General features: G+C 41.7%; 1 protein-coding gene across 1 annotated transcript in view; it reads left to right on the forward strand.

Moving 5' to 3' along the window:
* PKP4 (plakophilin 4) overlaps positions 1 to 14,943 on the forward strand; it is a 222,781-nt gene that overhangs the window by 132,009 nt on the left and 75,829 nt on the right. The window contains exon 4 of the mRNA XM_075829313.1: positions 6,383 to 6,417. Within this exon, the coding sequence (XP_075685428.1) occupies positions 6,383 to 6,417 (35 nt within the window). The remainder of the gene's footprint in view (positions 1 to 6,382; positions 6,418 to 14,943) is intronic.

The raw sequence follows: 14,943 nt of genomic DNA on the forward strand, positions 1-14,943 counted from the left end.
ACTAGATCAGGATGGATTTTCAGTCCCAGAATATAAATGTGAATTCTTCCTTTCCCTGACAGAAAGAAAATATTTTAAAGTGGTGAGTAAGTGAAAAGCAAAGTACACTGGAAAGTTGCAGAACTTTTCATTGTAGAATAATAAAATAGGTAGTCTGGGATTCAAATTTTGGGATTTTCTCCAGTGGGAGTTATAGTTCTGGTGCTGTACAGCATTAGATCTATTGGAGAAGGCAAGGTCACGTGACTGCTGTACAGAATGCTACGTATGGGTTCCACGTGTACAGAATGCTACGTATGGGCTCCACGTGTACAGAATGCCAGGTATGGGCTCCACGTGTACAGAATGCTATGTATGGGCTCCACGTGTACAGAATGCTACGTATGGGCTCCACGTGTACAGAATGCTACGTATGGGCTCCACGTGTACAGAATGCTACGTATTGGCTCCACGTGTACAGAATGCTACGTATGGGCTCCACGTGTACAGAATGCCAGGTATGGGCTCCACGTGTACAGAATGCCACGTATGGGCTCCACGTGTACAGAATGCTACGTATGGGCTCCACGTGTACAGAATGCTACGTATGGGCTCCACGTGTACAGAATGCTACGTATGGGCTCCACGTGTACAGAATGCTACGTATGGGCTCCACGTGTACAGAATGCTACGTATGGGCTCCACGTGTACAGAATGCTACGTATGGGCTCCACGTGTACAGAATGCTACGTATGGGCTCCACGTGTACAGAATGCTACGTATGGGCTCCACGTGTACAGAATGCTACGTATGGGCTCCACGTGTACAGAATGCTACGTATGGGCACCACGTGTACAGAATGCTACGTATGGGCTCCACGTGTACAGAATGCTACGTATGGGCTCCACGTGTACAGAATGCTACGTATGGGCTCCACGTGTACAGAATGCTACGTATGGGCTCCACGTGTACAGAATGCTACGTATGGGCTCCACGTGTACAGAATGCTACGTATGGGCTCCACGTTTACAGAATGCTACGTATGGGCTCCACGTGTACAGAATGCTACGTATGGGCTCCACGTGTACAGAATGCTACGTATGGGCTCCACGTGTACAGAATGCTACGTATGGGCTCCACGTGTACAGAATGCTACGTATGGGCTCCACGTGTACAGAATGCTACGTATGGGCTCCACGTGTACAGAATGCTACGTATGGGCTCCACGTGTAGAGGATGACCCTTGTCTGTGTGTATGCAGGAGATAGAGTTCTGCACTTTAGTTCAAGATAAGCCAACCTATGGTAGCCATTTTTAGGGACACCGTCCCCCCCTTTAAATTTTCCTATCTCAATAAATATATATATATATATATATATATATATATATATATATATATATATATATATATATATATATATATAGTGCAAACCAATAAACACTTGATTTATTTTTTTTTCTTCAGCTTTTCTTTATGGTGTTTTGTTCCTTTAAACAAGCTTTGCATTGCTGAGCAGCTGTTCTGCTTTCTCTGAGGTAATTTGCCTACTGTTCTGTTGCGGTCTATGGCAGTAATGTAACCGTACTATCATCGTCGTCATTTTAGCAGCTTTCTTTGTTTTCACCATGTAAATATTGGTGAGATTTGAGTTACATTTCATTTTTATTAATATGGAAGTTTAGATTTCCCCCTTACAAAGTTATGGAGAACTGAGCATTCACTTCCGCTAAAATTATTTATAGAAATTCGAGTGGTAGAAGTTGTACAGCAAGTCAATAATACATTATTACTAAAGTAAACCCGTGCCCTCTCCTTACCCAGGATTTAAGACACTAGCTGGTATCTTCTCCTTCAGCAGAGGTGAGCAATGTTGTCACTTGGATTGATGCAAGAGGAAAGCGTTTATCAGTAAATGAGGTAACGTCTCTTTTGTGCCCCCTGAAAATAAGAAAACAGAAGCAGGAATATAATCTCTCCTTATTTCCTTTATGCGCTCTTATTTCCATGTTAGATACTGGAACGCATGGTGGGGGGAGTTATGAGGCGGAAAAATCTGCGACACCAACATTGTAATTGTATAGAAGAGGCCGAAGTTTACATATTCTCATTTGTTACATGCACTTTCTCCGGATATTCCAGTTTCCACAGTAGTTTACGTGTGTCTGTGTGTGTGTGTGTATATATATATGTGCGTCTATAGATATATATATATATATATATATATCTAATATTATATATCTCTCTTAATATGTGTGTGTATTGAAAACGACAATTCTCTGAAGCGCTTTAGAATGTATGGATGATTTATATTTTTCCCATTTTGCTGAAACTGTCAAACATACAGGTGAGTATTGAATATACCTGCCGTTGCGGTGATCGGTCCGCTTATTGAGATTAGGAAAACATGGCTGCTTTAATCCAGAAACCATGCTTCCCTTGTCCATGAGCTGTGTTTTGCAGCTCAACCCCAATTTAACCCATGGAACATAACCCATGGACAAGAGTGGTGCTGTTTCTGGAAGAAAGCATCCATTTTTTTTTTTCCTCATTTTATTCAGCCCCTTTAAGGAGTCGGAAGTGCATTTCTAGACACAAGCAACGTGCTGACAATCCTCATATCCGTGCGGTTTTGCCGACTACCAGTGGATGGAGTTTTTAAACCAAAAACATTCACGTGTATTTCACTGTAATCCGTTGCAGAATTTAGGTCCTCAATCTGCTCCAAAATTTTGCAACAAATCCGCCTTATTTTAACGTGGCTTTTTGGCACCACTCCTCTTCAATAAAATCAGGATTAGACAAAAAAAACATCCTGGCAGCCCCCATAAATATTAAATCATCCACTAGAACATAATGTCTGTAAGCAGCATTATAAGAAAGAGGACTTTTTTTTTCGTTTCCCAGCACGAAGAGGTTTCATTGACGTTACTGGAAAACAGTCCAAAACATGTAGCAATTGGTTTAGGGCCCTCTGCTACCTGGCTCTTTGTATTTGTCCCGGCATGGTTGGCGGGTTTAACCCTTCATTCTGCTCCAACAACCTTCCAACATTGCATTTATAGAATGGTCATCCTCTGCTCACAATTGTAAGGAGCGATGATACTATTTCAGTCAGGATCTATGATGACCAAGCAGGCCACAGTTCCTCCAGTAAAGTCCACCCTGTTTCTAGGTTATGATCTGTTGTGTTACTTATTATCCATTGGGAAAGTGGGCTTCTAAGACAAGTAGACCTTCTATCTGACCGTCAAGGACGTTCACCCGCAGATAGTGAGGGCAAAACTTTGGGCTCCACAACGTCCATATCTGCTTTGTAGCCTTAAGAAGATCCTTTAAGAAGCCTCTCTAAATTAGGTGATGACTTATTCCGTTTTAGACATAAGACGCATAAGGCTATGCTCACACCGCGTATTTTGCACACTGATTCCAACACTATTTCCGAGCAGCGTAAAAAAAAGCCTCGCTTTTTCCTCCCGTTACTTTAAATTGGAAACCGCGCTGTAGTTCGCACAGTGATGATTTTTCAGTTTGCTGAAACTCCTTGTGTGTCGCTGAAAAAAAAGCAACCTACCCCATCTTAGCACGGATTCTGTGCCACAAATTCCCATTAAAGCAATGGGAGGCTAATTAAAACCGCGCCGACTAACTTTAGACAATGTTTTTGGCGCCAAAAAAGCTTGCATTTGAAAATCTGCATCCAAAATCAGCCTTGAAAAAGCCTGTGTTTTTAGAGGCCGATTGAGCGACTGTTTTATTTTCTGTCTTCAACAAAACGCTGTGTGAACATACCCTAAGATAAGGATTCATTTAAGGTAGGGGGGGCTATAGCACATAATCCTCATCTTTTGGAAAAGGAGATCCGAGAAGCATTGCGGTGATCTTTTAACACCCATTAACCTCTCTTATACGGTCTATGAATCTCTACATTCCGGTCCTCTTTCGAGTAGACGTCTTTGAGCTTGTGAAAATCCCATTAAAAGAATCTCTGAAGAAAATGATCCTCCGCCCTCCGCCCACATATCACTAGTGAAGTTATCCTGGCTTCTAAGGTGTCATTTACGGACAGAGGAATAAACCAAATGTCACTCAGCGAGCCCGGCAGACACTGACATCTATTGTGTCCTGATTTAATGTGTAATCTCTGTGAGGAAGTAACTTGGTGACTGGAATTTTTATAGATGGATCAGTATCTATTTTTTTTTTTTTTATTTCTTTGCGGCCGTGAAGATTTTGTATAAGGAGGGGGCTTGGTGGGGGTGGGGGGGGGGTGTTTAAATATTTCTCCCCTTAGAGCTTCAGTTCTGTCGCTCAATGTTTTAAAAGTTTCAACATCAACTACTTGTGCGTTTCGTGGACTTTCTGTGCTGCTGCATCGCAAATAGGAGTCTTTCATCTGCCAATGTAAAGAATATACGCACTACAAAATGTGCGAGCAGGTGATTGCCATTGAAATATTCGGCTACCGCATAAATATGCGTCTGTGCACCGAGAGCTGTGTAGCTATGCAGAGAAGTACTGAAGTATTTTATAGAAATTACTTCAAATATGAGGAAATTGCATAAGCGTCAATTGCCTTAGGCTGGGATCTCACATGGGGTTAAATCCGATTTTTGCCATGAATCGCAGCAAAAATGCATTTAGCTCACGACGGGAGAACCCAGATTAATAAGTTGTTGTTAATAGAATCACATTCGCTACCACAGTTATTTAAAACTACTTTAGGGTCGTACTGAGATCCCATCGGGATATAGGAAAGCTATAGGAAAATATTTTATAAGTAACGTAGCATCCTGCCAGGGATATACAGAGGTTACCCAGGATTAGAAAAATGTATCTTTAGTCTGTGTCTGGTATTACATTCAGTCCTATTCACTTGTATGAGGATGCAATAACAGACACAGCCCATGGGGTCAAGAATGGCGCTAATTCAGGAGAGAAAAAAAAGGACCTTTTTATATTAATCCTGGACAACCCCTTTAAATTTCCTGCTGTACCTGTGGTAGGGAGTACGGTAATTCTGTCAACACATTAAGGAATGGTTGTGGATGCAGAAACCAAATATTTCTTGTGTTGTACTTCTAAGATGTGTCAAAAAATTAACATAGGCAGAAAGTAGAGATGATGCACTCAGCAACCAAGCAGATTCCAGCTCTCATTTCGGTAAGGCAGGTTAGAAAATGACGGACGGTCAGGTTCCTTTGGTCGCCCTTATTCATCTGCGCTAGTGTTTAAACATGAGGTGCCATATTAGTTTAAAAGGGTTTTCCCATGAAGGACATTTATGACATATCCACAGGATATATCGTAAATGTCAGATAGATGCCGGTCCCACCTCTGGGACCCGCACCTATCTCTAGAAGGGGGCCCCTTAATCCCCATTCTAGCTTTTTGTGCTCACGCTCCCTCCCGGCCACTTACTGATTACGTTGTTGGGTGTTGCGGAAACGGCGTAACTCTGAGCTACGCTGTTAACGTAACTGCCATTCACTACTATCGGAGTAACAGAAACAGCGTAGCGCAGCGAGTTACGCGGTTTCCGTAACTCCTGACCATGTAATCCGGAAGTGGCCGAGAGGCAGAGTGAGCACAAAAAGTTCAAATGGGGAATAGGGGGCCCCGTTCTAGAAATAGCTGCGGATCCCAGAGATGGGACCCGCATCTATCTGACACTTATGACACATCCTGTGGCAGCCCCAAAGAAAGTTAATGGAGTGGTGGCTGAGCATGCGCAGTTCCGTTCCATTCATATCGGGGATGCACAGGGACAGCAAGGTAAGCCCGTTCTTGGGATCGATGGGGGTCCCAGTGGTCGGACCCCCACTGATCAGAAATGTATCACTTATCTTGTGGATAGGTGATAAATATCAATTATGGGAAAACCCCTTCAATGAGGTTGTCTATTTTAGACACCCTTTTGATATATGTCCTATTAGTGAATATTGGAGGAAGGGGGTAAAACCGGCCTTCGTTTTATTAACTAGAACCAAGAACTGCATCCAGCACATCACCCAACTCTGGAGGACTAAAGACATCCATTCAAAACCAGTGATTAAATTGAGCACTCTAAAATGCTACAATCTTTACAGCAGTGTTGTCAAGCGATTACACAGCAGTATCCACACTGATTGCGAAGGCTCTCGTGAGCTAAACCCTGCTAATCCTTCCCCACCCACACATCTTCAGCCGGGGAGTCCGAACCAGATATGCCATTTTACGAAGAAATAAGACCATACTTGCACTTGGAACTTTTTTATTTAACTTTTTCACTATCCTATTTCGTTTAATTTAAATTATATTCTGAACAGTCTCGTCTCCATGTTGCTAGTTATACCTGCAATGCTCACGTGAAGCCGATCCATGGCAGTTCAAGTGTTCATTAAGTCTTTTCTCTTTCTGTTTCAGCTCTACCGAGAAGTCATTTCCCTGGAGATCGGCAGGTATGGAAAAGTTAATCCCATAATGTCTGACCGTTTTTTACTTCCATTTTATGACCCAGCTTAGAGGAGAAAGAAGAACAACATGCTGGAGGGACTGTGAAGTAATTAAACAGTCCTTATGATGAGGCGTGTTTAGTGCAGACTTCTATATTATGATGATTATAAGGACTCGAAGCAACACTGTTACTCACCCACATAACGTCCGTTTTCTAACTTTTACTGTATCCCACTCGTAATTAGTCACTGAATTTCAAGGCATTAAAATGAGAAGAACCTTTTGAACTTGATTTCTTAAAATACATTTCTCTCCGATCTCCATTAAATTCAGCTTGTACACGTCTGGCTACAGTCCCACTGGTGCTAAATTGATGGTGATACGGAAACAAACCACTAACAAGTTGGGCCTTATTTATCAAAACTGTCTTATAGGGAAAAAAATTGCCTTGTTGCTCATGGCAACTATTCAGAACTCCGCTGTTACTTTTTAACCCCTTCCCGGCCGACTTTTGATTGCAGGCAGTGCGGAGCCGAAGTCTACAACGAAGTCTTATGAGCGCTCGTTCTCTAAGCCGGAGCTGTTGCTAACCGCTCGTGTGCTTAGAGGAGGCTGCTGGGGTTTTCCAGGGACACAACATTTTTTGACTAATACTCTATGTAAATAATGAATAAAGTTCCTAATATGTATTCTGTATTAAGTCTGAACGCATCTCTTCCTATTCTCCCTACCTCTGCCCGGCCGCAAGTTCTGCTTTTCATCTGTCTTTTTTTTTTTTTTTTTTTCGACACAGGCTCGTGCACAAGTGTTAGTACAGATACAGTCCTGTGTCGATACCTCACTGACCTACGTAAAGACACAGGGCTGTTTTTTAGTAATTTTTCCTCTCCCTTCTATCTGTATATTCACCCTCCAAACTAGTTCTCCCTTCCCATTTAGTTTTTTTTATCCTGCCCACCATCTTCTCTGCGTTCGATCACAGAAACACGTGATTGCACCTCCACTAGCTAACGCAGTCCCAATCATACCTGTATATATGTAGTCCCCATCATCCCTGTATATATGTAATCCCCATCATCCCTGTATATATGTAGTCCCCATCATCCCTGTATATATGTAGTCCCCATCATCCCTGTATATATGTAATCCCCATCATCCCTGTATAGACCATATGTAATCCCCATCTTCCCTGTAGATACCATATGTAATCCCCATCAACCCTGTATTTTATACCCCATCATCCCTGAATATAAGTAATCCCCATCATCACTGTAGATACCATCGTGTCGGGCACTGGGGAATAACATGAATGCAAAGAAAATAGTGCAGGCGTCATTGAAGCTTAAGCAAACTATGAACAGGGCGGGCATTGAGTAGGCTGTGGACCAATAGGATGCCTCAAACCTGGGTATATGTCAGAAGTCCCGGGTTTGAGGCATCCTATTGGTCCACAGCCGCCTCAATGTCCGCCCCGTTCAATTCTTTGCTTGCGGCCCATTTTCTTTGCGTTCATGCTATTCAGTGCAAGTGCGCTGCTCACCCTGAAAAATGTAGTGCCCCTGGAAAACCCATCTAAGCTGCACGTTAACTTGTCAGAAGGCCAATTTTACTGTTTTCTCGTTTTAATAAAGGAGTCCCTATATCGTTTTTCACCTGCTCTAAATGATCTTTAAGTATGGATCTCAAAGGGTTAAACCATATGGCACAAAGTAACCTGCCTATATAGCCCACGAAACCATTTGTACAGTGCAGTGAGAGGGAATTGTAGCTATCTGCAATTCTGGTTCTTTAGCATCTATGGAGTGAGTAGGCGGACATACTAAAGTTTGATGTCCACATGTAAAACCCCTTTATCTCTGTAAGCAGTAGAGTCGGTAACGCTCACCACAATCTGCATAAACACTTTACAAGCTTCAGGCGGTGACTTCAGGCAAGGATCAAGCCAACTATTTTATGGCAAAAATTGTTAATTTCCTTCCTCCTACCCCCCCAGGGGTGTAGAGTAAGGAAGCTTTCCTAGGAGATATATGAAAGAAACACCTTGCAAGGTCATTAATTTTTTAAGGCCTTCAAAAGGGTAAAGGGGCAACATATCCTTATTGCCATATCTATATGTGGATGGTTAATGCGTCCAGGCTGGGATTGCTTTTCACTGGTTGCTTGGTTGGTTCACTGTAACTATTGGGTTGATAATATTAACATAAAAAATATTCTATATAAACTTTATACAAATTTTAGAGAATATCGAAATTGCTGTAATGTCCAGATTTCATCACTTCCTTTAGTGTGATCTGTACTTTCTCATGGAACTGATTCTGAAAGTTCTTCTATTTAGAAAAACGTTAAGCATGTTAAATTCCCATAAATAAGTTTAGCTGAAACTTATTCAATGCACAATTCTTATCACGTAACTTGTATCATTGACATCATTTCTACCGGAGACCATTTTCTTTAGCGCTTTCTGGAAATACCTATAATTCCTGATCCGTTAACCTCCTAGCCCCTTTAAATTGGATGTCCACCTTCGGCAGTTCAGTCTATACAACTGGCTAAACTAGTTGCTTATAGTAGGATACATCTGGAAGTCAATATCTTTGGATACCTGCATGGTAGAATCTAGCATCTGTGGATCTTTGGAAAAATTGTCAGGCATATTCCAGAAGCCACGTTTTTTTTGGGCAGATGTTTACCCCATGGGAACCTATGGAAATTATACTCTGATACTTTTGTATATTTGAACATAGCCTAATAAACTTCTGTACTGCTGTTCTCTCATATGCAGTAATCTAGGTACCGACATGTACTTGTATTCAATACATTTCCCACAGTTCACAAAGACTAACAACCCATTAAAAGGGACAATGATGCTGATAAGGACCATGTCAAAATTAATAGTATTTTTTTGATTCATTAGAAGACATCTGGAATCACAATGGGGCTAGTTTCGGAAAGGACCTGTTCACATCTGCATGGAAGGCTTTGTTAGTGGATTCCGTCACAGATCCAGTCCAAAATGCCAGAAACAGTAGCTGCGCTATTTTTTCCAGTAGAATAACATACACTATGACGGAAACCCAACAGAACCCATAAAGGTCCATGTATTTAGTCGGGCACTGATTTTTATCGGTCACGCGACGAGACCGGTGCTTCTGTTATTTTCGTTGTTCTGTTCCTCTGACGGTTCAGAGCCACGGAAACGCAATGCAGATGTGAACAGGCCCAAAAAGAAGAACCTCTAGGCCTAGTGTGACAGACGTTATTGCTTTTTTAACGGCTGTCATCCGACTGCATGTGTTTCAGTGGGGCTGTTCAGATGCTCGCTGTTTTAATGGACCCTGTGAAGGGCTTGTAAAAAAAAAATAGGACATATCCTATTTTTGTCGGTTTTCACGGATCCCTCAATAGACTTAGGAGCGATCCGTGAAAACTTGTCCCGCACGGGTGAGATTCGGACATACAAACTGCCATTTTTCACGTTCGAGTTTACACTCGTTCATCTGAATAAAGCCTTAGTATCAGTTTTTTCCTGTCCCATCCTGTTTTCTTCTCGGTTATACAGAGCCAGTGGTGTCTGTAAGTTACTCACTCCTCCCGCTTCTCCAATTCATTTCACTTCGACCAGGCTGTACGTTCATGTTCGTTGAAGAAATTGGTCGTCTACTAAAAATGACTACAGTAAGTCCGTGTATGACGGGCATGACCAGTGTTCCGCAACCAGGGGCTTAGGAGTCACATGTGGTACTTGGGTCATCTGCATGTGGCTCCCCAGTTGTTGGCAACAGGGATGTCATAGCAATACTAGAACTCTGTACTAGGGTCAAAACTATATGCTAAAAGCCATATCAATTTGCCATTTTTCCTTTTAATATTGCTTCTCAAGCCTATCTGTTGGATTGAAGTGTCTTTTGACCTACAAAAGGTTTTTGGTGACCTCTGCCATAAACCATTTGTCTAATATCTTATATTGTAGAGTATTTGTCACACACAGAAGTGCAATTAATTTTGGCTAATCTAACAGTAGGATTCCACTTATTCAGCACAGGTATTTTGTCTTGCAAATTAATTCACTTCCCAGGGAAAAACATACATTTATGTCAAAATCTAATAACATCACAAAATATTAACGGAGCCGCAGTGAAATGTCAGTGTAACATTTACAATGTTCCTACCTTCATAATCCTGAAAATTTTAATTGTAGGATTTAGTTCTCATTAAAGTATAAATGGATGACCTTACTTAAAATGAAAAAAGACATTGTGGGATATTAACTACAAACTGGCCCCATGCGATCGTTCTTGGTTTGTTTTACCAGCGCTATTAGGGTGTGTAAATAGCGATTCATCTCCTTACCACACCGCAAATTACCCAGTTTTCCGCCTAGTCTGATATGTTTAGTGTAGCTCCACTTATGAAGCACGCCGGCCCTCCTGCTCGAAGTTTATAACGGGCTGTGGGAGACGCTGCAGATGAAGCATAATTGGCCGGTTGCTAAGCTCTATTGAAGGTGAGGTTTTGGTGTCTGAGGCTTCTTGGTGCATCCCCACATCCCTCTCCATTAGCTCTTTTTTTTTTTTTAGGAAAAAAAACAAATCTCCATTTAGAACCTGTTGATTCCCCCCCCCACACCCCCCTTGAAGGGACCGCTGTGCCTTGAGGTGGAGGTGGTGGGTCTAATCCCCCATCAGTCACACATTGATGACCTATCATAAAGTTGACCATACACTTTAGATGAAACTCAACCAAAATATCAGCCGATGTTGACCATTTCAGCAGATCATATTTTGGAAATTTCATGCAAATCGATGTTGGATATTTTCGGGGCGATCATTCTCTTTGCACGAGTGTGTTACACGTCCCTCATCTGATAGTTTAGGCCCCATCCACATAGCATTTTTTAGGCTGCGTTTGGTACTTACACCGGGAAAACTACCAATGTATATGTTAAATGAAGGGTGTGACGTAAACCATACAATGGCATACATCACCCAAAGCCTATTATGGATTAAGTTTAATATATACGTCATGAGCTTTTCAATAGCGTTTCATGACTTATACATTAAACGGACACAATTATAGCCAATGGGTGACGGATGTGACTGCTAGGCATCTCTCGCCCATAGACTACTATGGTATCCGTTTAAAGGTACTGAAAAGTTCAAGACGTATGCATTAAACAGATAACTATGACATTTGCCGTAGTGGCAATGTATACTGTGGGTATGCAATATTTTCCGATGTCCTCATTGAATGGAATAGCATCTTCTACTACTCTATTCTATGTTAAAATAAAAAAAATAAGTTTTACCGATGTGTACCATCTCGACGAGGGATAGGGCACTTGTGGCATTTGTCTGGCTAATGGATCCCTATGGACACGTTACATGACTATGTTAGGAGCTTTCCTGGCGTACACGCTAAATGTAGAGAAAAAACTTTGTGAATAGGCCCTTAGTCTGACATGTTAATGGTCATATCTGCATGGTAGCCAATCTTGATAAATGTGTTTGACTAAACACGCTCGTTCTCCATAATTGCCCTGTGTAAAACAGGGCAACGATCAGCCAAGAACGAGCAAGCGCTTGTTCATCGTCTGATTGTGTCGTTTATGCTGCATAAAATATTATCAATGTCGGCAGCACAACTCCCTGTGTAAACAGGTAGACGTGCTGCTGACATGATGGAAAAGCATGGGGACGAGTGATCATTGGTAACAAGCGCTCGTCCCATACATAACCGATCATAGCTCCTTGCGGTCTCATTGATCGGCGCTCATTTTTACGGCCCATATTGGTCGGAGTAAAGGGACCCCAAGTTGTGGATAAGCCGCTAATGGATTTTTACTAGAAAGCGTCTTGGATATGTGATAGATGTGAGCTGTGTGCATAGCAGTCATACTGTGTTTTGCAGTTTATTTATCTTATTGATGAAAAATGGGCATTTATGTTGGTTTTTCAGGTCAATTCCTTCTTTGTTATCATAATAGAACAGCCATTCGCGGCGTTCTTTCAGCTGTCGGTACTAAAGAAGAGTATGACAGCACGTGCCTCTCAGCTCGTCTCTTCACGCCGTGCAATTATCAGCATCCGTCAGTTTGCAGGAGTTGCTTTTGAAATAATTTTTTTTCCCGCACCGTGAAGTGCTTTCTGATTTTTATAGCATGTCAACAAGGCTCAAACAGCCTGGAGTGTAGGATTAGTGCCATTCCGATCTCTCCATAAGGTGATTGTACAGAGTCATCACAACTGTATCAGCAGCTATAATGCATTCACCAAGCCGAAAATATTTGCATAGCACTTGAAGGCATCCAGCAGCAGAACTAAAATTAAATCATCTGAATGGGTTCTTGGTGTCCCGTGGAACGAGTTCATTTAAAGAAATGATTCTGATGAGATGCGGGAAGGTGCGATCACATTATTTCTGCAGATATCACAGCTGCTTATTTTACATCTATGATAATTTTCGTGACATTTCAACTCCGTGCAGTTCCCAGATTGATTGTCTATAGTAGATTCACTTCACACATGTTTTGAAGTGTCGGCTGTCACACACTTGATAAAAATTATGAAGAATTCAAATTACTGTTCCTTCCATTACTAGTTACATACAGCACATAGGGTTCATGGTGGGGTTTTTTTTTAATAAAAGTTTTTGTAAATAGAAAATGTTACCTCGTACCAGTTGCAGTCTTATTTTTAGTTATTTTTCTGTTTTTCATATGAAAAAAATTAACCCTATGGCAAAGTTACAATAGGGTCCCATTCCGGGTGCTGGTTAATGACACAGCACCATCTCATCCTGGGACGGTTGGACATGGCACTTGTTCATCCGAATTTTGCAGATCCTTGTCGGACTGAAGGGCATTGTGACCCTTTGGTCGGTTCCTGCTCCCTTATGTAGTTAATTTGTGTTGCAAGAGCCGAAGCAAAGCGATGCACGTGTTCACACCACCAATTTTGTAAAGGTATTGGGTTAAGCTGAGCTTACCTCTTCACAGTCCCATAGCAGCTGTAGTGACTACCTACGTGATACATAAATAGTGTGTAGTATTTATTATTATTATTATACTGTTGTGTATTAGTATAATGAAAATATCAGACACTTCTAACACAATGCCTTGAAGTCTTTGTTTTTTTGTTTTTTTTCTTTTGTATGGTATTTTTTTACATTACCATAAGGCAATAACTTTATTCCCAATATTAAAGGGGTTATCAACTCGAAATAATCCCTTTTTTTTTTTTTTTTGTGTTAGGGTACCCTGACAATCATCCGGGATACCTATCAATCTGCTGTAATTTGTAAGGAACCCAGCAGCAAGTGTTCAGTTCCCCTGCAGCACTGCCACAGGGGAAATGAAACATTACACAGTTCCTATTGAGATCAATGGAATGTTTGTGTAATGCATGGACATTCTGAGTCCTCCAAAGAGGGAGACACTCTTTGTAGCAGCACTCCACCCATGGCTCATTGATGAGGGTCTGGAGTTGCGATCTTTCCTCGATTAGCTCATAATTCCCAACTAGGACAGTTGCAAATGGGTGTTATGATCAAGACAACACTTTTAACCAGTTTTTAGTTGAAACACGAGAGTTGCTAGTATGTGTCATGCGATACGTGATTACCTAGCGCTAGTTATTTGATCCTGAAATGACTTTACCAAATATAATCTGGTATATTCTACAAATATAAATGTGTCTGTAGATTTGTATGGCTCAGTATTTTTTAAAAGCTATTGATACTTTTGCATTGAAGGTTGTTTTTATGGGGTTTTTTTTTGCTTCCTTAATGCAAAATTAAGGATTTTTTTTAAACCATCTCTCTTAAAATTTCCTAGCATTGTGCTGCTGTACAGTCTGTGTAACTTGTACATAGCTAGCTGTGTTGCTGCTTCTGTGTCGGCTCTCTCTCTTCCCCTTATCACAGCGTTAGAGAGAGCTGCAGGCAGGGGGAGGAGATTATACTCTGGTAGATCTGAGTATGGAGAGGGTGGAAAGAATGTAGATAGGGATGAAAGCACACAAGGGAAAAGGATGAATCACGCAGGCTGTGTATAGGGAGAGGAGAGAACGCACATCAGACTGCAGAATGGGTGGGCCGGAGATAACTCACTCCTCCACATTAGTTTTTGTTAGTACAAGGGAGAAGAGGTCCCTCGTGGGCTGTAGAAGAAGAAATCAGTACAGGGATGAGGCTGTGCTTATACATGAAATCTAGTGAAGGCAGTAGCATCTTAGTCACAGAACCTACATCCAGCATGTATGACTGGAAGACTGAAAATATCAGGGTGTCTGAAAAAGGATGAAGAAATAATGGTTGCAGCTGAAAACCTTGTAAGGAAACCCCTAACATATGTAAAAATCACTTTTATCATGTCAAAGGTGTCCTTTTAACCCCTTAGTGATCACCAATACACCTTTTCACGGTCACTAAAGGGGTCTGAGCCTAGGCCGTCGCCTTTTCACGGTGGCTCAGTCTAAGTCCTGCACGGGTGTCCCGTGCAGGCTGGAGCCGAGGCTCGGCTGTCTGATCACAGC

The sequence above is a fragment of the Rhinoderma darwinii genome, chromosome 6 (genome assembly GCF_050947455.1).
Source record: "Rhinoderma darwinii isolate aRhiDar2 chromosome 6, aRhiDar2.hap1, whole genome shotgun sequence".
Classification (NCBI taxonomy): Eukaryota; Metazoa; Chordata; class Amphibia; order Anura; family Rhinodermatidae; genus Rhinoderma; species Rhinoderma darwinii.